The sequence below is a fragment of the Tachysurus vachellii genome, chromosome 5 (assembly GCF_030014155.1).
Source record: "Tachysurus vachellii isolate PV-2020 chromosome 5, HZAU_Pvac_v1, whole genome shotgun sequence".
Taxonomy (NCBI): Eukaryota; Metazoa; Chordata; class Actinopteri; order Siluriformes; family Bagridae; genus Tachysurus; species Tachysurus vachellii.
The window spans coordinates 8,346,308-8,370,000 of record NC_083464.1 but is presented as its reverse complement, the minus strand read 5'-3'; the positions used below and the strand labels follow the sequence as shown (position 1 = coordinate 8,370,000).

At 41.0% G+C, this 23,693-nt stretch overlaps 1 protein-coding gene across 3 annotated transcripts in view; it reads right to left on the bottom strand.

Annotated features, from left to right (window-relative positions):
- Positions 1-23,693, bottom strand: part of pard3aa (par-3 family cell polarity regulator alpha, a) — a 403,329-nt gene that overhangs the window by 140,448 nt on the left and 239,188 nt on the right. For all 3 annotated transcript variants that reach the window (XM_060869627.1, XM_060869625.1, XM_060869626.1), the window contains exon 15: positions 12,531-12,717. In XM_060869627.1, the coding sequence (XP_060725610.1) occupies positions 12,531-12,717 (187 nt within the window). The remainder of the gene's footprint in view (positions 1-12,530; positions 12,718-23,693) is intronic.

The window sequence follows — 23,693 nt, the reverse complement described above, 5'->3', positions numbered from 1 at the left end:
GACACACACTCACACAGACACAGACCACTGAGTCCTGAGTGGAATACTGCAAGGTGAAATAGGTTTTATCTTGACCCACATTTCACTTTTGATTAATGAGTCATATCACTCCACAGCATAGTGGCCACTGTGCTCATACACACTCAAATGTGTATTATTCCACTGAACACACAGCTTAGGGTCACCTGTTATTACCTGTAGAAGGAGAGGTACAGAGAGGATAATACTGAGAAGAAAAGAGGAAAGAGATGAGAGAAGAGAAGAGCAGTGAAGAGCAGAGAACAGCATAGCAGAGAACAGCATAACAGAGAAGAGAAGAGAAGAGAAGAGAAGAGAAGAGAAGAGAAGAGAAGAGAAGAGAAGAGAAGAGAAAAGAAGAGAAGAGAAGAGAAGAGAAGAGAAGAGAAGAGAATGGCAGAGCAGGAAGAGAAGGGAAGGGAAGGGAGAAGAGAAGAGAAGAGAAGAGAAGAGAAGAGAAGAGAAGAGAAGAGAAGAGAAGAGAAGAGAAGAGAAGAGAAGAGAAGAGAAGAGAATGGCAGAGCAGGAAGAGAAGGGAAGGGAAGAGAAGGGAAGGGAAGGGAAGAGAGAAGAGAAGAGAAGAGAAGAGAAGAGAAGAGAAGAGAAGAGAAGAGAAGAGAAGAGAAGAGAAGAGAAGAGAACGGCAGAGCAGAGCCAAGAAGGGAAGGGAAGAGAGAAGAGAAGAGAAGAGAAGAGAAGAGAAGAGAAGAGAAGAGAAGAGAAGAGAAGAGAAGAGAAGAGAAGAGAAGAGAGAAGAAGAGAAGAGCAGAGAGACGAGAAGAGAAGAGCAGAGAGACGAGAAGAGAAGAGCAGAGAGACAAGAAGAGAAGAGCAGAGAGACAAGAAAAGAACAGCAGAGCCGAGCCGAGCCGAGAAGACGAGAAAAACTTCCTCCCACATCCCAACAAACTTCCAGCCACCTTCTGTGTAATTTCAGCACAGTTAATCACAGAGACACACTGAGTCTAAACAGATATGTGCAGGACAAACTCTCCAAGCCTTTTCCGATGTGTGATCTAATTAAAACTGCATTTTTCATGCACAGCCCATGTCTGAAATACTTGAACGCATGTATGACTGCATTTATGAGTAAAGCTATCATATCTGTGATAACTCTTCATAATTAAAACATTAAGAAAGTCATTACTGGCTGTCAGCTCATTTTGGTTCCTGTTAAATCTCATATTAGCTATTAAAATTACATAAAATCCTCTTAAGCCTCATTTACGGCCCATTTTGGAGCGCACGGCCTGCTGCTTCTTTCGCATTCCCCCAAACTCTTGAACTTGCTGAGGCAAGTGTTTTTGTCAGCGCTTCAGTCTTCATCTCGCTTCTGTTTCTCAGGTTTAAAAGTGCCAGACTCCGTTTAGACAACTGGGCCTGCGAAAAGCCTCACACCTTAATGCTTCATCATCACAGCTGCTTTCACTTCTGCTCCTTGGCTGAGGTTTTACTGCCATTTTCCCTTTTTGCTCTGAGGACAGGGTACCATGGACAGCAATTTCCAGATTACATGTCAACCAGTCCAAGTTGCTTGCAAGCAATCAAGCTAATTCACATCTGCTCCAGCCTCTGAAGTGACTACAAACACTGACAGCTTGTTTATTACGGGATAATTTACGGTCAGATTGGGAAAGTGAGTTCGAATTTTTTGCCAGTTTCGGATCCTCTATGCTGTAATACAAAGACCGACCTTTCAGAGGTCAACAAAACAATAACGTTAGTACTACTGGTCAACAAAGCAAATGTCCATGCAATTAAAAAAAATAAGTTCACAAAACAAATCGCACTTTTGTTCTCAACAAATTCAGAACCCGGCTTTTTGGTAACGATAAATTGAACTCATGAGCCTTCATATATTCATTTATTCATTCATATTATGAACAGCAGCTATGCTAATTTCTCTCCACTTGCTGTCTTTTTTTTGTTGGATTGTACCACCTCCAGTTGTGTTCTGCATCATGAAGATTTCAGACCTTCATTGAGATAAAGCCAACCCTGTGAGGATCCTAAGGTATCTAGAGAGGTACCAGCTCCAGTTGGATTCCACTTCATGAAGATTTTGGACATTTAAAGAGAAGACGCCAACTTTGTGGTCTTTGAGTACAACAACCTCATAATCAATACACAATTGTCAGACTGTATCTGACTGTAGAAAGGACAATTATTCATAACAACACTCTCTGGTGTTTATAACAGTTTATAATCACACTCTCCAGTGTCACCCAAATGAGGATGAGGTTCACGTTTGAGTCTGGTTCCTCTCAAGGTTTCTTCCTCTTCCGTCTAAGGGAGATTTTCCTCACCACAGTCACCTCAGGCTTGTTCATTGGGGATAAATACAAACAAATTTAAATATGTCTAATATTAATCTTGAATGTTTGCAGAATTAAAATGAAACTTCTTGTACTATGTTCCTTATGTTCTGTAAAGCTGCTCTGAGACAATGACCGTTGTTAAAAGCGCTATACAAATAAAATCGAATTGACTTGAAAATGTTGAGTAACTGGTTTATCCTGTTCAGGGTTGAGGGTAAATCGCAAGAACACTGGGCTGGAGACAGGAATAAACCATATTCGCACATGCATTTACACCTAGGGGAAATTTACGGTTTTCCAAGTCCACCTACCATCCTATTTTTGGGAAGTGGGAGGGAACCGGAGAACCCAGAGGAAACCCAAGTGGATCCAGTTTGAATCTGAAAGACTCTACAGAACTGAGCCTTTAGTGACATGTAAACTAGTTACAATGTGATATGAAATGTGTAGGTGAGCACAGGGAAATGAAGAAAACTTCATGAGGAAGTGTGTAGGCCACCTTGTTGAGTAGAAATCTAAAGAAAGCCAGAAAACAAAGTAAAGGCAAAGGAAAACTAACTGTCGAGGTGTAGCTGGGAATCTGGCAGTTATGTACTGAGAAGACGAGAACGATCACAGACAGAACACAAGACTGAAATAAAAAAAAAATGAGACTCAGATGTTATCTTCCGCACGAGCAACGGTAACGAAAGCATTTCCCTGCTGAATCTGGGAGCAGCAGAAAAAGAAGTGTAAAAGAAGTTTCCTGGATTCATCTGCTTTCCAAACAGCTCAGGTTGCTGAATGTGTGCTTTTCTCTTTGAAGATGCGCATGTGGTTTAAGCTCGCAGCGATGCTAAGAGGGTTTTGTTGATTGAATCCCAGTGTATTACAGTAACTGAATCCAGAAAACAGACACAGAGAGAGAGAGAGAGATAGAGAGAGCGAGAGAGAGAGATAGAGAGATGGAGGGAGAGAGAGAGAGAGAGAGATGAGAGAGAGAGAGATGAGAGAGAGAGAGAGAGAGAGAGAGAGAGAGAGAGAGAGAGAGAGAGAGAGAGAGGGGCCTGATGATACAGCACCTGCAGCACCTCCAACATAATGTTATTTAGTAAATATTACTGCACATGCACTTGTGCAAATATTAAGAAGTTTCTCCCTAAGGCAATCGATTGGGGAACAGCAGTGTGTGTGTGTGTGTGTGTGTGTGTGAGAAATTGTTTTTCGAAAGTAAGCAGCTGGCCAAGGTGCAGTGTGTTATATTCTCCAAAGTACCACCAAAGTTATCTTTTACCTTGCCAAATAAGATGATTCATCCCCTACAATATCTAACTTTATTACTCTGTGTGTGTGTATGTGTGGGTGTGAGAGAGAGAGTGTGTGTGTTCCAGACACCGTCTCTTGTTCTGTCTCTTGACGGACTGTCAGGCCTGTCTCTGAAAATAAATATCCACCTGCAACATCTCTGAGATACAGAGAGATAGATTGGTCAGTGTGTGTGTGTGTGTGTGTGTGTGTGTGTGTGTGTGTGTGTGTGTTTGTGTGTTTGCGGGTATGGGTGACAGAGGGACAAGGAGAAAAAGAAAAAAGAGAGAGGGAAAGGGCGGAGAAAAGGATGGAGAAGGGGGGGAAGGTTGAGGGAAGGTTGAGAGAGGGAGAAAGAGAAAGAGAGAGAGAGAGAGAGAGAGAGAGAGAGAGAGAGAACTTGGAGAGGGAAAGCTCTCTACTTTCACTCTCTCATACACTTCTCTCTGTCCGTGAGCACTAAACAGCTGATACGGGACATCAGCTGATTATACAACTTCCTGTTGTTCTCCATCACTCCTTCCCTGTGTCTTAGGTAATAAGCGAGGGAGAGCAGGTTATGTACACACGCTATCATCTGAATGGGTTGTTAACTGACCGGAGTTGGATTTCCTGATTGCTTTAATAAACCTGCACTGCCAAGCTGGACAGAGAAGGCGGCTCAGGAAACCACCCGCGAGTCATTTGGATGTTAATGAGCCTGTAATTTGATATGACCGCAGACAGCAGAAACATTAGCATGGGGGCTGTGCTGTGCATTTGAACAGTAGATTAATCACACAAAGTGAAAAGCAAAGTGTGTTGTCTAAAGCTGCTGGATAAAAGATTTTGGAACGTCTGCACAGATTCATCTAACAGCTTGGAGTTCACTATAGCATTTAGAGGAAATCGGGGCCCAAACTACAGAAACGCACGCTAAGTGATCTGCTTTAAAAAAAAAAAAAAACAACAACAACAAAAGTAACGACACCAATAGAGCAATTTGGGACGAGGTCCAAGTGTAATTAAACGCTGCACTTTCCTCAGCATTACAGAAGCATTAAGCGAATAAAAATAAATACAATCAATCTGATTATCACAGTTACCGAGTGCCAGGTGAAAGGCCAAACCTCTCGGATCCGCACCTGTAATCTCACAGTGCGGCGCTTTCTACCAGCCTGCATCTCAACTCGACTGTCTTTTTTCAGAGAAGCAGAAGACAATGTCATGGAGCAGCTTTAGAGACATCTGGATGTAGGTTTAGATCCTTAATGTACAAGTGGGAGGTATGAGTGACAAAGAACAATTTTCCAGAAACATCTAACAGCATTAGAGATGCTTCATAAAGATGATGATGATGATGATGATGATATGCACATGGTATTTCATTTCCATTTAGGATCATAATGAGTCACTCAGCTGAAAAGTTTAGGAAATGTGCGTTTCCGGGAAAATATGATCAGAAAACCAGAAAATATGTAAATGTCAATATTTAAAGAGGAATTTTATTCAAAATAAATAAATAAATAAATAAACTTTCTTCCTTTCTCCAGCCCACTTTCACTCTTCTCTATTACAGTGTTTAAAATGAAGAAGTGATCTCATTTTTCCAAGAGAGAAAAGTCTTGTATAGATCAAAGGCGCTTTATCACAGCTCACAGACATACTGTATGTATGCTTCTACACACACACACACACAGACAGAGATATAAACACACACACACGCCCCATCTTCTGCCTTGTGCCACTAGTCACTTAGTCAATGGGCTGTTGAAAAGACAACCAAAGAAATAAAGACTGTTAGACGGTGAATGTTAAAGGCCAAAAATAAACACACACACGCACACACACACACACACACACACACAAATAAGCAGTGCAATATGTAGTGCTATAACAGCCACCTGAATAGTAATAGCTGAAGAAGAATCATACTGTGTCAATGACAGTGAACGGGGAAAAGTGAACTGAGAAAAAAAATAAAGAGACGGATGATATATGAGAGAGAGAGAGAGAGAGAGAGAGAGAGAGAGAGAGAGAGAGAGAGAGAGAGAGAGAGAGAGAGAGAGACTCAGAAAGTCAGCATGCTAATCTAGATTTTCAGATAATTTTGATTCTTTGTTCCTTATTCCTTTATCCACTCATTCATTTATTCCTGCTGTGAGTGTTGAGTCTGTATTTTTAGGTCAATAGAAAATTATCCCAGGGCCTGTTGGAAAGCTTACGTGCATGTTGGAACGAACACACATACACACACACTCTCGCTCTCTCCATAAACAACATCCATCACCGCGAACAACTTCCAAACTAAGAAAAAGAAAGGTGTGAAAGAGAGAGAAACAAAAATTAGCTCTACACGGGAACGTGTTGAGTTTCGGCTCTAATACTCAACACGTTATTTATTCTGGAATGGATTTTCCTGTCGCAAAGATCCGGCCTGGCTGTACTGCTGGGAGCCAAAACCTTTGGCAAGCAGTCGAGCACACACAAACAATCTCCGAGAGCTACACTACAAAACGTTTTTAACGTCAAGTGAAGGGGGGAAAAAGGGAGGCTAGAGAATGACTGCTGTAACATAGCTGTTATAATGTAAAACAGATCTACGTTCTAAATCATCTACATCATCACAGAAGTCTAAATGCTTCAGAAGTATGACGTACCTATTCAATTATTATACGTTTTAAAATGGAAACGCGATAAACTGCTGTGCTAGAAATGGCAACAACTCCGAGACATGATACAGAACAGTAATTGAGTTCTGGATGGTAGCAGTAGCTCAGATTCATGATGTTCTGTTAAATAAACATCAAATCGTTCAGTCAGTCAATTAACCAGATGTGAAGTAATCATTATTTTAGATCCGATTCTGAGAACGTCGGCCTCAGAGTCATTAATTAGAAGACGACGATATGCTCAGGTGATGCTGGGTGGCTCAGACCTCAGGAAACATCCCTTGGATTATATTGATCCTATATATATATATATATATATATATATACAGTACAGTATATATGCTGCTGCCCAACATTTTGGAGATGCAGATTTCATTTTCCAACATGACTTGGCACCTGCACACTAAAGCTACTAGTACCTGGTTTAAGGACCATGGGATCCCTGTTCTTAATTGGCCAGCAAACTCACCTGAACTTAACCCCATAGAAAATCTATGGGGTATTGTGAAGAGGAGGATACGATATATTCCAGACCCAACAATGCAGAAGAGCTGAAGGCTATCAGAGCAACCTGGGCTCTCGTAACACCTGAGCAGTGCCACAGACTGATCGACTCCATGCCACGTCGCATTGCTGCAGTAATTCAGGCAAAAGGAGCCCCAACTAAGTATTGAGTGCTGGACATGCTCATACTTTTCAGTTGGCCCAGATTTCTAAAAATCCTTTCTTTGTATTGGTCTTAAGTAATATTCTAATTTTCTGAGATACTGAATTTGGGATTTTCCTTAGTTGTCAGTTATAATCATCAAAATTAAAAGAGATAAACATTTGAAATATATCAGTCTGTGTGTAATGAATGAATATAATGTACAAGTTTCACTTTTATATTTATATATATATGGTCCGCACTATTTCGTCTATCTGAAGTGTTTTGGCTTGTCTGTTTGCACTAGGATGTAGACGATGCACTCTATGTGGCTAGAACAACTTACTTTAGCTCTGTACTGTTCTATGTAGCACCATGTTCCTGGAGAAACGTTGCCTCATTTACGTGTCAGCTTTAGATGGTCAACCATGACAATAAAATGACAATAAAAGCTTCTTGAAATGACTGACAGGTCCAGGAGCTCCGCCTCCCAGCACAGGGGACTAATCTATTTATAAAATGAGCAACAGATCGACCAGAACAAATCAAATGAAATACAAGAGTAAACTGCTGGAAAAGTACCTTTCTTTATATGGATATATTTAAAACAACTGATTCATTTCTCTTCTTTTCTTTTGTACCGGTTTCTTTAATTAGCAAATTTCTGATTAACTCATTCACTTACTTTAAGTATTAATCTAGCGATTTGCACAGCTTCTAAACGATTCATGAAATGGTTACTGGTTTGCTAATTGATTTATGGCTCTTACCCACAGTCTGTGGGTTTCCTGGGACCAGGAGTAATTAACATAATCCTGAATGGCTGTGTCATGTTTAGTACCTGGTTATAAATCTTAGACAATCAATAAGCTTTTGATTCCTGGACATTTCTAGATGGCTGAGTTTTGTCTCTTGATGTTCTGTTTGTTTGGCCTGTGACAGCCGCATCCTGCTGAACATCCTGCTGAACATCCTGCTGAACACCATCCATCTAAATCTGAAAATATAACAGGACCTGAACCAAGAAACACGACCAGAATCCACACCCCCACTCCACACACACACACACACGGTTGTTTTTGTAAAAGTAGGTCACCGTTAAAGCGTGTTGAGTGTGAGCCGTGGCCTTGCTCCTGCTAAGCCGTCATCATTAATCTCGTAAACAGCCGTGTTAACTCGCTAATGAGAAAGATGCAGGACCGCACCTCGCCAAGCTACAGATGGAGCACGTGGAGGAAGAGCGGGAGAGGAGGAGATGAGGAAGGAATGATAAAAAGATAAAGGGTCTCATCTACAACTCGCGTATTTTCCAGTGATGTAACTAAGCGCTAGTCGGTTGATTAACCGAACAGTTAATCTATCCTAAACAAATACAAATATGACCAATTCTTCTTTTGAAAGAAAGTTTGCTAGGTACAGCTAAAGAATATGTGTGTGCGTCATAAACCATCACAAAGCCACAGGACAAAACAATAAGAAAGTGCACATGGAAGATGAATTTGACTGAAATCGTCTGTCTGAGATCCACAAGAAATAAATTCCTGCTTCCTGCTTATTTTGACTGGGAGAAACACACCGGCTCTAGAGCGTCGTCTGACACCATGTCCAAGGCTAATCCTTCTAATCCTAACGTATGGAAACCTAATGTATGATAAAATAGTAGTTAGGTGGCTAATAATAATAATAATAATAATAATAATAATAATATCAGGTACTTAATTTGGAAAAGACATCACTGCATTCAAACATGGCTGGCACACACGTGTGCACACACACGGGCGTACACACACACAACGAGTGGACATACACCAGTGCCTTAGGATATTCTAAATTATTCATGTCCGTTCACATCCAAAAAGCAAAACATGCATGTCACCTTTTTTCGCCCTTGTCCGCGCTCACACACACGCATACACAAGCACACACACACAGAGTTCATTAACCATTCTGTGTTACTGTAGCTAAATAAACTGAAATAAAACCTCACTAACAAGGAGCTCTAAACTTTCTCAGAATGGACCATAAACAACAAACAACCTGCCTCTCTGCTCGTGTGTGTGTGTGTGTGTGTGAAAGACAAAGAGGAAGGTGACATGCAGGATAGGCTTTTTAGACATGAATAATTCAGATTAACCTAAGGCACCGTTGCCCCTCCAGTAAGAAGCTTGTGTTTATGGATGTGTGTGTATGTATGCTGGCAGTGTAGCAATCCATAGTTTTATAATTTAATGGATTTAAACTTCCAATATTATACAAACAAGAAATAAAAGCAGTCATTTATAACCAGTGACACGGGGACAGGGGAAACTGAATATGGGGAGAAACAATTGATCTGAGCCACTTGCTTTAAATGCCTGCAGTTTAATCAGTAAACTCAGTCTTGTGCATGCACACACACACACACACACGCGCGCGCACACAAACAAATTCATTCTACACACACGTGTGCACACATTCATTCATTCATACATACATACATACATACATACACACAATTGCGCACACACACACATTACACATACATAAATTAATTCATACATACATACATAAATACAAACTCACATTCATACACACTTTCATTCACACACACACACGCATGCACAAACAAATTCATTCTACACACTCACGCGTGCACACATTCTTTCATTCATGCATACATACACACAATTGCACACACACACACAAACAAATTCATTCTACACACACGCGTGCACACATTCATTCATACATACATACATATACACAATTGCACACGCACACATTACACATACATAAATTAATTCATACATACATAAATACAAACTCACATTCATACACACTTTCATTCTCACACACACACAAACAAATTCATTCTACACACTCATGCATGCACACATTCTTTCATTCATGCATACATACACACAATTGCACACACACACAAATTAATTCATACATACATACAAACACATTCATACACTTTCATTCTCACACACACACACACACACACACACACACACACACACACACACATCAATCTCACACAACCTTAAACTTAAGATCAAACTCTGGGATCAATCACAGGTCTCACTGCACACCGTAAATACAGATGAAGGAAGAGTATTTATCCTACTACAACATTCTGTCATTATTTATTTATTATTCGGCCTTCAGCGTCTTCTTCCTGGACTGATTCACAGATATACGTTCAAAAATAAGAGCGTACATATCTGTCAATTTTCAGACCAACAAATAAAACGGTTTAGTAAGTTAGTAAGTTTCCTTTGCGAGCGCTTCGGACACACTGCTCAGCAAACTCAGAAAATCGTGTGTGTTTAGTCACCTCATGTTCAGTGTGATCAGGGCCTGTATTTGGCCTAGACGTCTGACAGTTGCCTCATATTTTAAAGCACAATAAATAAACAGCAACTCCAGAGCAATTTGCCTTGGTACTGTACGTAAGTGCAGGCTGACCGAAGGAGCTTTCTATCATGCTGCAGATCTCTGTTGATATAAAAAGCAGCTTCGCAGGGTTCTAAATATATTAGACGAAAACATGATGGAGATTAAAACCTTGGGTTACAGTATCCAAATAAACAAATAAAATAAATGCTGCGACAAATCATCAAGTCGGAAAACAGCGAGCTGTGGTACAATCAATCCTGAAGACCATTATAAGTTAATATTGCTGCAGAATTTATGTTGCAGAGACAGAGATATGGGTCAAAAGATTAAGCAGCCCATTCACACACTCAGGGCTTTACATCAGACGGATCTACGACCTTCACTCACAGATGCTGAGCTGTAGGGTTATTATGCTCATCCAGCTTTTAGATATTCTTTATGCTCATTATATGAGATAAGCCTTTCATGTAGGTACTTTTATAGCTACACACACCGAATGTTATTTTCCTTGTCCATCAGTTGAAAGGGAAAGGGAACAGCAGTGACAATTACATGTTAGTGTGTGTGTGTGTGTGTGTGTGTGTGAGATGCTGGTATTAGTCAGTACAGGCACTTTGCACATACTACTGTGCTTTACTAAACACACCTCAGATGCTGGTCTGACTTGGGGATCTAATTTTACATCTACATCTGAATTTCTGTAAAGCCGCATTGTTAAAAAGTCTAGTATTAAAAGCAAATCTGAACTCATGTACAGTGAAAGACTGGGACTCGAAGATCTAAAAAGCTTTAAAAGTGTCAAAGAGGTTGTGTTAACATTTATCAGGACAGAAAGAATGGTGAGGAAACTTCTCAACTTCTCATCAATCCTTAACACCACGTCACACCCCCTGACACCGAAAGTCCTACTGGAGCATGTTTATCCTTAGACCGAGACCACCGAGGACAAGCACAGGACATGACACGAGATCTTTCCTACCAGTCGCCATCAAACTCTCAGTAGGGAGCTGAGCTGACATAATGAACACTGACTGAATCACTGCATCCTTATGTGCATTATCTCATTCTCTCTCATTCTTAATTCTCAAGCACCTTTTTTGTACATTTGGTATATAAACAATATTTAATTTATATTTTTTTTCCATTTAGTTATCATATATATCATATATAATCATTTTATCATGCGTGTATTAATCGCTAACTGTGTGTCAGCTAATAAAAAGACCAATAAGTGCAGCTATAAGGAAGGTAGATGTATTACATAAGGGGGACACGGTGGCTTAGTGGTTAGCACGTTCGCCTCACACCTCCAGGGTTGGGGGTTCGATTCCCACCTCCGCCTTGTGTGTGTGGAGTTTGCATGTTCTCCCCGTGCCTCGGGGGTTTCCTCCGGGTACTCCGGTTTCCTCCCCCGGTCCAAAGACATGCATGGTAGGTTGATTGGCATCTCTGGAAAATTGTCCGTAGTGTGTGATTGCGTGAGTGAATAAGAGTGTGTGTGTGCCCTGCGATGGGTTGGCACGCCGTCCAGGGTGTATCCTGCCTTGATGCCCGATGACGCCTGAGATAGGCACAGGCTCCCCGTGACCCGAGGTAGTTCGGATAAGCGGTAGAAAATGAATGAATGAAATGAATGTATTAAATAAGCTCATGACTAAAATGTGTGTGCTTTCACATCATTGTATTTCAGAACTCACTACTGGCATCCAGATTTTCTTAACGGCTTCCAATAAAACGCAATAAAGTAAAACACAGACGATCTAAATTTCAGCAGAATGGAGCGAAAGCTGGTCCACCGTTTTGTCAAAAAGGATAGAAAACCCTTTATTAAATATTAGTTTAGCGTGATTCCCCGGGTGGCGAATTTAATTAAATGTTTCCTCTATGATAGAATTCTATTATAGCAATTAAAAAACTAAAAAACAAAATCCTGTCATTAGATCACTGTCACAAACACTGGTTAAAATAGAAGGATATCATTTCTGTGAGACACAGTTTATTAAAATAAAGGAAAATAAATGCTTTCAGTGCAAGTTGGCCTGCTTTCTAATCGCAGTTATTTCTCAGTCAGATTTAATAACGGCACCTTGCTCTTTAAGTCTATTTCCGTTCTTTTTTTGTGCTTCAGAAACGCGCCGGCGCATCAGTTTCATGACGAATCAAACACGAGCATGGACGCTGATTCGTTTGCTCCAACAATAACTGCGTTGTGTTTATCGGGAATAATCTTACCTTTTATCTTGATTCTGAATATGTTTGTCCCAGGAGACAGGTGGCTCCATCACAAAGCCCATGTCGTCGTGGGAGCTGGAAGACGATTGGTCAGACAGGAGAGGAGGAAGAACAGGTGGCCTATCGTCTTCGATGATGACGGTGTCATCCTGAGGCATGTTCACAGTGGGGGACAGCTGGTAGTTACCTGAGACAGATAGGAGAGAGCAGCATAGGGAGTGTGTCAGTGTTAAACACATTTACTGGAACAGTAAAGAATTACATGTCTGACAGAAAGAGTGGTGATGGAGCTGAAAATAAAAGGATCTATTGTTCACCCAATGAGAACAAAATCCCAGTAGTATTTCTCTACTGAGGGATGAAGCACGTTCGATGACGAGTGCAGGAGAAGCAGCTGAGACAGTAGAAACTGTAGACACAGTTTAAAGGTAGGGTCTCCATTGTTTGAGAAATCCTTCAGAAAACTGAGTCGGGCCGAATAATAAACAAAAATCAAAACAAACGTGTAGCCAATGAGCAGAAAGGGGCGTGTCTTGTCAATATGGGCGGAGAGAGTGTTCAGTGCGCATGTGTGACATTAGCAGAAAGCGGTTTTAACATTGACATGGAGGATAAAAACAAAGAAAGAAAGCAAAGAAAGGCTTACGATAAGGCAAGAAGTAGGACGTGTTAATATAGGATCAGCTTTCCGGCGCTGGAGAGAACTGAAGGAGCAGGAAGTTGGCCACATATTCACAGATTGGAGTTTCCCCGAGTCAATAACTCCTGAGCTAAACGCTGTTACTACACAAATAACACCTCTTTTCTATCGTAGTAATGTAGAGACGCAGCTACAACCGTGTTTTGTGTAGTAACAGCGTTTAGCTCAGGAGTTTACTTAAGACGCCGAGACGCTTTTTTCCTTCTCGATAGGTGAGTAACGTTGGTTTTGCTTTGTTACACAGAACTAATATATGCCGTCCTTTGCATGATTATGCTTGTGTGCCATTTTTGCTTGTTTGTTTATCTGCAATCATATTGTTCTTCCCTTCAGCTATGATAGACACATTTCTTTCCATTAGTTGCCTGGGTTACGTATGTATGTGTGGGCGGAGCTATCAATACAGGGGTGGGACCCATTTGGGTTAGGGGTGTGTTTGTTTTGGTGATTTTATATGTCGACATTGGCTTTCAAACAACGGAGACCCCACCTTTAACTATAAACTCGATGCATGACTGTGTATGTGCAAGCAGAAGCATTGGCGGTGTGAGTGGCACTGTTCACACACTTGCCTGTGTAAAGAGACAGACGGAAGAGTCACAACACTGGGTTTCTGAGTCAAACTGTAATGTTTCCTCGATTTCATGCACATGGACAAACACACAAGTTGTTATTCTTAAATACTTTCTGCTGTTGTTGTGATTGTTGCCATGATCTTTGTCTCAAATCAAGTCAGATTAAGTCAAATGTATCGTCATTTCAACCATATACAGCTGACGCAGCACACACTCCAGGAACATGGTGCTACATAAATGAAAACCGTGCTACATAAAATAAAAATCAACACAGAGATATGGACAAAAAAGTAAAGTGCATAGTATGTAGCCTAGTGCAAAACAGGACATAAAATATAACACTGACCACAGTACAGATGAGAAACTATGACCTTGCATTCGAGTATTTACTAAACAGAAAACCTTTTGGTAGGTCTGAAGGTTATAGGACAGTTTTATAAACTGTAACTGTAATTAAAAAACAGGTCAATAAGCCTTTATTTGTTCCGTATACATACAGATTTTTTTTTTTTACATATCCCAGCTTTTTGGGAAGTGTAGGGTCAGCCAAGATACGGCACCTCTGGAGCAGAAAGGGTTAAGGTTCTTCCTCAAGGGATCAACAGTGGCAGTTTGGCAGTTCTGGGGCTTGAACCTTCAACCTTCTGATCAGTTACCAGGAGCCTTAACCATTGAACCACCAATATTCAATAATGGTCTATTGTCTAAATGGTCTAAATGTTTATTCTGTAGCAGACACACGGTCAGATGTTTCTATGATTCCCGCACTATTTCCTCTGATATTTTTAAGCATAGGTACTAACTAATCGCAGAATACGCAAGCAGCCATCTTACAGGTACATATACATAGTCACATGCAGGTATAATTGAGACTTGTGGCTAAGAGAATTACTGACAGGTTGTAACAAGCAGGGTCCAAGAACTCCTTTCAAGAGTGTCCACAATGTATAGTCCAGGCCAAGTTATAGAGGTCACTGAAAAGATTATACATGCGCATTGTAATATTAACTCATTTTTAACTCCGCCTGTAGGAAATGCCTGATGAAAGACAATTCATTCATTCATTCATCTTCTACCGCTTATCCGAACTACCTCGGGTCACGGGGAGCCTGTGCCTATCTCGGGCATCAAGGCAGGATACACCCTGGACGGAGTGCCAACCCATCGCAGGGCACACACACACACTCATTCACTCACGCAAACACACTAGGGACAATTTTCCAGAGATGCCAATCAACCTACCATGCATGTCTTTGGACCGGGGAAGGAAACCGGAGCACCCGGAGGAAACCCCCGAGGGAATCGAACCCCGACCCTGGAGGTGTGAGGCGAACATGCTAACCACTAAGCCACCGTGCCCTCTATGAAAGATAATTGGCTGTCAGTAATAGAATACGAGAACACGTTCCAGTCCCTGTGAATGACCATTTCCAAAGCTTTGTAGACATCTGAATATGCATTTCAGGATTTGTGTGATTCCATGCAATCAATGACACTTCCTACACAAACTACCCAAAATACCCCACCACCACCACCACCCCCATCCCCACCACCACCACCGGAATATTCCCAATAGCGGAATATTGATTTTCTGATTATAGAGTCATCTGCATAGTTTGTAAAGTATATAAAAGTCATTATTTATACATATTACCAAATATCAAACAATCTACCTAAAGGTCCACATTTGTTCACGCTGAACTAATCGGTCTCAACATGCAAAAGTGCCAAAACAGACAGATGTAGCTCATATGTTTTGCTTGCCTGCTATCTATTAATCAAATTTAATGCTTGCACAACCTTATTTTTGGTCTACAGGATTTGTTTACTGGAGTGTCTTACATGTTTGCAGTTACTTCAAGTGTGTTTGTTTTCATTATCAGAGTCAATTTACCAGCTTAAGAGCAATTATATGTAATTGCTACCGGAAGGGGAAAGATATTTACTCTAGTTTCCCTCGGCAGGATTATAACTCGTATTCAACTTCAGAATGTCTCTAAGAGTGACAAATTTACTTTAATGGAAATAAATGAGCTTTAATACTTTAGAATAGTTAATAGAAAGGGCAGAGTTAAAGACATCTCCTGGGGTAAAAACTCTAATAAGCACCTGCTGAACAATAAAAACCAGTAGTCCCCTCTCTCTTTCTTTCTCTCATTCATTCTCTCTCTCTTTCTCTAGACTGTAAGACAAAAGTAAATCTCAAAGTTGTTAGTAGTTGTTGAAAGGTCAGAGTCTTCAGAGTCTTCATTTCACAACTCAGTGCCTTCAATTTATGACTATTTCCTTTAATAAGCCATGCAAATCTGCTCCTCGACTGGCTTCGGGCACAAGGGACAGCAGGGCTGCGGGAGCCGACCTTCATGTCATTACTGCCCACTTTTAGAGTGAAATTGCAAAGTAAACAAGTTTCAAATTAGGTTCCTAAGAAGGACCTCAGAACACAGGTAATGGCTGCAGCTGAAAACAGAAAGGTGTTGATTATTAAACTGTCATAAAAGCGAACCATAATAACTGACAACGCACTTTTACTTTTTTAGAAAACCTTTCAAGGGACCTACGGATAGTCAAGGGTTACCGGCTAAAATCCATGCAGGTCAAAAAAAAAAGGAATACAAAATATTTCAAAAATTAAAATAAGAAAAGAAAACAATGAAGAAAAAGTCTGGTGTAGGCTTCTTCTGCACAAAAAGCAGCACCTAGAGACTTTTTTTCACTCACAAAAGCAACTGACGAAACCAAAGTTCATGAATTCACAGGCAAAAGTTCACCCAGGTAGAACTGATAAAGTAACAGCTTCTTTCAAATCTGTCATCATTTTCAATAATCATTTCTTCCCAGGCAAATTTCTCTATGTTAGTTCTGACCTCCGTTTCAGCTGAGAAAGCCAAAAAGCATCATTTCCAGATAGCTACTCTTATTGTGTTTGGCTACAGCTAAACAGTAGATGGTAGCATTTTTGTAGCTTCCAAACAATCCTTTAAAGGCAACTGAGCATTTTAAACTTAACCTTTTTTTGTATTAAGCTGCAAGCTACTTAGACAAACATAACAGCATGGACAGTCAGTATCCAACTTTTCACATTCATGTCCAACGCTGAATAAAAAATTCAGATGGCGATAATAGTTAATCAAGCTGTTTGACTTCTCTAGATTCTTATCCCATCATTCCTTCTATCATCGTTTAACGCCTGTCAATCTTCCATGACGATCACAATAAAAGAAGACCCTGAGATCCAGTTACATGATTCTCCTTGCCAAAGCTCTAACAGCGCAAAAGGTAATTCGATAACGGGTCTCTTCAGGGACGAGAGAAACTCTCAGCTCTGATCAGCGTAAGTTTGTTAACTTTAACTCAGGCTAATGAGATTGGCAGAGGAATTAACAGCACTGTGATTAGCATTCAGCTGCTCCAGACATTCATTAATAAATCATTAAAGCTACTCACATGACAAGCAATGCAAATTTCCAGTCCATTTTATAGTGACAGCGAGAGGCTCACGGATCTGACTTAACATACCATGTTAAAAAGATACCATGTTAGTGCACCGTGTTTTCGCAGGCCAATTTCCAGCCCAGTGAGTGCAAAAACTTTAAACAGATTATGCTTCAGGGACTAATTAAAGCCAAGAAAGTAGTAGCAAACTTTCCTTTGATATTATCAGCGAAGCTTGAGTCGACTAGAAGAAGCGTGGATATTAGCAAACTCTGTTTTGCTGCTCTGTACATATGTTAATGTGAGCACCACTCAGTATGTAGTAATGAGCAAGCTACAAGCTAATGGTGGATTAAAACAGTAATGCTACATCTACATGACCATTTTGTTACGGTAGCTGAGCTAGCCAACCAGCGACAAAGAAGAAAACGTAGCTAACTACGCTGAAGCTGCTTTGTCAAACTGAGGAAATTTTTAGTTTATTAGGATGTGGTAGCTTAGTGGTTAAGGTGTTTGGCTACTGTTCGGAAGGTCATGAGTATGAATCCAAGGGCCAACGAGCTGCCACTCCTGGGCCCCTGAGCAAGGCCCTTAACCATCTTTGAAAGTTTGACTCCTAACCCTAAGGTTGTGGGTTCGAGTCTCGGGCCGGCAATGCCACGACTGAGGTGCCCTTGAGCAAGGCACCAAACACCCCACATCACCCCCCCCCCCCAACCCCCAATAACATTTACATGCTGTGCCCAGGGTATGCTATAATAAACAGATTTTCTATTTCTTAGCAAGAGCAACATTTTGTTGATTCACTGCTTCGTTGAATTAATTGAACAGAAAATTCTCAGCACCTAATGCTATCACTCCTCACCACTCTCTTAACTTACTCAGCATGTCTATCGAGCTCAACAAAAAAACAGAACGGGGTTCCTGCCGTTATTGTGTCCTCAAAATTTAGAAATTTTCTGGATTGCACAGCTTGCGAACAAATATCTGTCCACTGCTGTGTGGATCTTTTACGCACAAAAGCACTTAGAAATGTGCTTGTTTATGTGTGATATTTTTGTTTTCATCACTAGAAGCATGCATCTTCTGTAGATGGATCACGATGCTGTTATTATCCACACAGGTCGCACCTAAGCGCCTCGCATGCTAATTAGAAATATTTAACTCTGTTCCAGAGGGATACAATAATTTGCACATACTGAATAGTTGGCAGTCAGCCTTCACACTATTAAATGATGTAGTTAACCTAGTAGCATCACGGCTTGTTCTTGGCCAGTGTTAAGAACAAGCCGTGATGCTACTAGGTTAACTACATCATTTAATAGTGTGAAGGCTGCAACGATTGTCGCTGCATGCATCAGGAATTCCATGTTAACAAAAACAATCGTGAGATACAGCTACAGGCGGCGTATTATTGTAGTGATGAAAGCAAGGATATCGTACACCCTTGGCTATATTTATGAAGGTTGACTTCAGTGGCTCAAAGCCTCCCTGCTTTACTTCGATGATAGGAAACCAGACAAGAGTCCTGCCCTTGAACTTTCCTTATGACGAATGCTAATCCTCAGCTATATGTGCTAGCATGCGTGGTCACAGAACATTCCTTTTGTAAACCTGTCTGTAGCTTCATAGGGAAACAAGAGCTGCTTCTGGAAGAACGTGCGGAGTTGGAAAAATATGCAGTGGAGCATCTTCACTCATGCACACCTTAATTAGCTTCATTTCAGATCACAGTCATTTCCTCTTACTTCAGCGCAGCATACCTTCTGACTCGAGTGCCCGGCTCTCTAATCGAGGACGGCTCAGCGGCATTCCACTCTCTTCCGCTAAATAACGTGAGAACAGGTACGTCTAGGGCCACTCCGGTGTCGCTGAGAGGAATAATTATGTAGAAAAAGAAAAGACAGGAGGCCACGGTTCTATAACATGGTGCTAATTAGCTTGCTGGTGAGAATGCACACGCCTCTTCATGGATCTAATACGAGTGTACTGAATAATTGAACTCACCACACGGATCATGCTGAATTGCTAAAGGAGAAGCATGAAGCATGACAAGACTAAGCATGGCACTATTAGTTGTTTTTTTTTCACCAGGCAGTGTGGAACAGTTACCGATCCTGCCTCCGGCGGCAGTTGAGTACTAATGTATTAAGGTTTTATAAGTTAAGATGCCACGCTCTCTGATGCTAGTGTACTGTAGTGTGATGCACAACACAACACGGTCCAGTGAAAGAGAACCAAAGTTTAAATTTGATTAATCGGAGGAAAAAACAACAGATTACTTTTACTAAAATAAGCACGTTTTCAGTGATTAATAAATGCAGATGTTGAGTTGCCAGTCATGCAGCTGGAATTTTGCTTGGTGTTGAATGATGAGCTCTCTCGTTTTCTTTTCAGGAAAAATTTCAGAACGATAGAGACTGAGAAATCTTTCTGACACTTCCTCTGCACCTTGTCTAGAACCATTAGTTGGCCGGGCTCATACAGCTGAGAGGGCAAGTGGACTGGATGAAGTGGAGGAGTGGGAGGACAAATATCTTACTTTCTGCCCATTAGAGAGGCCGTGGTGGACAGGAGCATAGCTGAGCCGGTCATGTTATCCGCTGCTCTGCCCTCGCACATGTAGTCTGAGAAGTTATTTGGGTAAAATAGTCCAGAAAAGCAGAAGCAATTTCTGCCCAACTGCTGGGTGTGATGAAGGAGTTGTTTGTGTTTGGAAGCGATGATATTTTAGATCCGTTTCTCCTCACCATGTGCAGATGGCCCAGTGCTCTACTGCTGCTTCCTGTCACACTGTAATCAAACGACCCCTCATGCAGTCCACCAGTAACAACAAACACACTCCTGGTGTTTTCACACAGACTCGGGCTCCGTGGCGTTACGGAAACCGTCCAAAATCCATCCAACTGCTGCTGACGCCATCGTGTTTGCCCTCGCCGACTCTCAGATAAATTAGCAGCTTTCAGCTTTCATGCCCTTATTGGAATGTCAGGGTCTAATAAGTTTTACTTTATTTTTCAGTAGGTATGTTATAACACACTACAGAAGAAGTCAAAGGAGAAAGGCTTGGCAGAGCATTTAGCCAAATTATCAGTGGTTGGTTGATTGGTCGGTTGGTTGGTTGGTTGCAATTTGTTCATTCATATGTTTAATCGTTCATTGATAATGATAACAATACTTCAGAATTATTAAAAAAAAGATCTCATCAACAGACAGAATTAACAAAACCCTGGAAGGTGTTAGGTTTGTAAAAATATAAATATCAATCAAAACATTTCACTCAGCAATGAAATTCAGTAGGAGCTATTAATTGACCCTCAAGCAACTGAAGTGTCTCTAAAACTACAGTAAAAGGGATAACTGTTAGAGCCTAACAACCTCAGTCCCAGTTGCCGTTAGAAGCCGATTTGTGGTGGGCTTGAATCTCTGAATCCTATGTTGAGGGGTCACACCATTAGTGCTCCAGTTTTCAGAACAGCTTTACCAAAAAAGCCTTGGTGAGTGAATAGGACTGCGATCATTAGCTTACTTATCCTGTCATGGATATAAAGCCTGTTGGTTTAGTTTACAATCATGTTGAAGACATTCTGCCGAGAGCACAAATTATTATACGTATGAATCATTTGAAGGATGAATCATTTCGAGTGATCACCACGGCGATGCTCCAGAACTCATTAACTAACCTACAGACTGAGTTAACAGGCTTGGTTGAGGCATGTCATCTCTGCTTCCCTTTAAGACAAAACTCTCTCCATTTACAAAGCCAAGCTAAATGGTCCGGGAGGACGGTGTAGAAGAATGGAAGAAGAAGAAAAAAGTGTAGCATGTGGCATTAATCATAAGTTCCCACAGACTAGCAATCAGTATTCACAAGTTCGCATATCTAGTCCGCTTCAGAAATAATCGCATGTAGTGACTTCATGCGGTCGGGAAAATAGAACCAGCCAAGGACTTATGGTAAAACAACGCAATATAATACAAAATTATTATTATTGCTCGAGGGAAATCAGCATGATTTCTACACAAAGAAGAAAGGCGCAGACATAAAACACTAAAGTAGAATGACCTCATTTCAGTGTTCAGCTATTCCAGTGTTATGGGTGTGACATTCAAACTACATTAAATTTGACTTTTAAACGGTCTCATAGCCTGCACGGGTTTAACATCAATGACGAGGATTTACATTTCACGTAGAAGTAACAATCAGCACGAGCAACAGATATATAGCGGTTTAAAATTCTAGGAATGAAATAATACAGATGGGGTATTTGGTAGATATCAGATTCTTATCAACAAATCAACATTATTATTATTAAAGAGACTTGAATGCATGCAAAAAAAACAACAACAATAGACTAGAACGTACATTTCCTGAAGAAAATGTGAATGGTGCTTGCACCTGGCAAATCCCGGAGGCTAGTCGAGACGAGCGTGTCAAGTCATCTGAATACTCTTGAGGACGTTTTTCTCATTGTGCTGAGTGTTTTTATATGTCACAAATCCATGTTGTGCTAATTTTTTATTTTCACGTGACGTCATCAAAACACACGTGAGGAAGTTCCTCTCATTGTTGTGAGTGTTTTGATATGTCACATGTCCATGTTGCAAAAAGTTTTTTTGATTTTACATATTTTGGGGGCGGGGCTGCCGCACAACCGAAAGTTCAGTTGTTACACCAATTTAAAAGTTTGTTCAGAGTATCACCCTAAAGGAGCTGGCCGAGTTTGGTGTAGATAGTTCAGAAGCTTGCCGAGTTATAAACCTCCAAAGTTTATAATGAGAGTCTATGGGAAAAAAAGGCTATTTTGAGACCCAGTACCGGAAGTACCGGTACTCGGATCGCTTATAAAAGTCATAGCACACCTCTCCTCAATGAGCCGGTCAATTTGACACGTCATTCATGGGTCTAGGACAAAGGCTGCGGGACAAGTTACGTGCCTAAGTTTTGTCCGGCACAATAGTAATAATGTTGCTTTGCAAGCATTTAATTAATTTAATAAATAAAGACAATACCACTTGCTACTTTTCTGTCATTTACATACATTTAAACTGCAGATGCCAACATTGGTTCGTTATGTTACAGACTTGGGATACCATCAACCTTAAACTCCGTTTTTTTTAATAGACACATAAACAAACAGAGAAGTTCTAGTTTAAGTGTTTCAGACAGAGGGAGGTCTTCACCAGTCATTTAAAGACAGCCAGTGACTGAGCTGTCCGGACCTCTATGGGAAGTTCATTCCACCACCTCGGTGCCAGAACAGAGACGAGTCTTGTTGTATACCTACCTCTTATCCTGAGAGATGGGATCCTGATCCTGATTCGTCTGAAGGATCAGACAAACAGTGCTGGTAGCTCTGAGGGGAGCGAGGTGCAGTGTGAGAAGTGATAAGCGCTTTGAGGTCCGAGAGAGCTGGTAAATTTTTGGCTTTGTAGGCAAGCTTCAGTGTTTTAAATCTTATGCGTGCAGCTATCGGAAGCCAGTGGTAGGAAGCCAGAGGAGGGAGCGCAGAAATGCAGCTGCATTTTGGATCATTCATAGTTAGACCTGCCAGCAATGAGTTGCAGTAGTCCAGTCTCGAGATGACAAGAGACTGAACGAACAACTGAGCAACCAGTGTGGACAAAAATGGCCGAATCCTTCTAACGTTGTAGGGAAGAACCCGACATGAGCGTGACACATTAGCAACATGTGAGGAAAAGGACAGTTGATTGTCCATGGTTACCCCAAGGATGCGAGCCATGACCGAAGGGGAGATCAGATCGTTGTGTAGGGATATCACAAGATCCTGACCTGGGGATGAATCACCTGGGATGATCAGCAGTTCGGTTTTGCTGGAACATCTAGCGGACGTTCATTTTACCAGCTCGGTGCCTGAACAGAAAAGAGTCTTGATGTATACCTACTGTACCTCTTACCCTGAGAGATGTGTAGCAGAATGTCTGCAAAACAAGTCAGTTGCTGTAATGGGTTATGTTCTCCCTACTATAAACACAATAAACTGACTGACCGTTATAAAGCACTGACATCCAAATCCCCTTCCATAAAATAACTAAACAAAAACTGTCTATTTTTCTTGGTAAAGTAACAATGTTTTTGCCTTCGATTATTTGGAGTATCTGAAATCTAAATCCATGTGAATGAGCGGTTACTATAGAAACGGTAATGTATTCGAGAGTGTGAATAAAAAAAAATAAAAAAATCAAGCCGGGATCTGAATTCTAGCCAGCGTTGCCGTCAGAGCTGCTGTTCTACCTAAATTAGACACCAGTTTCTCACCAGACGGAATCAAGAGTTCACCAGCCATCCGGCATAACCTCTCTTATCAAAGAATGTAATAAGGATCCGACCTCAGCCTTAGTGATGACATGAAGTACTGTAAAATACGATGAGTCTCTGGAAACCTCTCTTAAACCTGTGATCTGTGGCTGGTTAAATCATCCTGTGCCTCT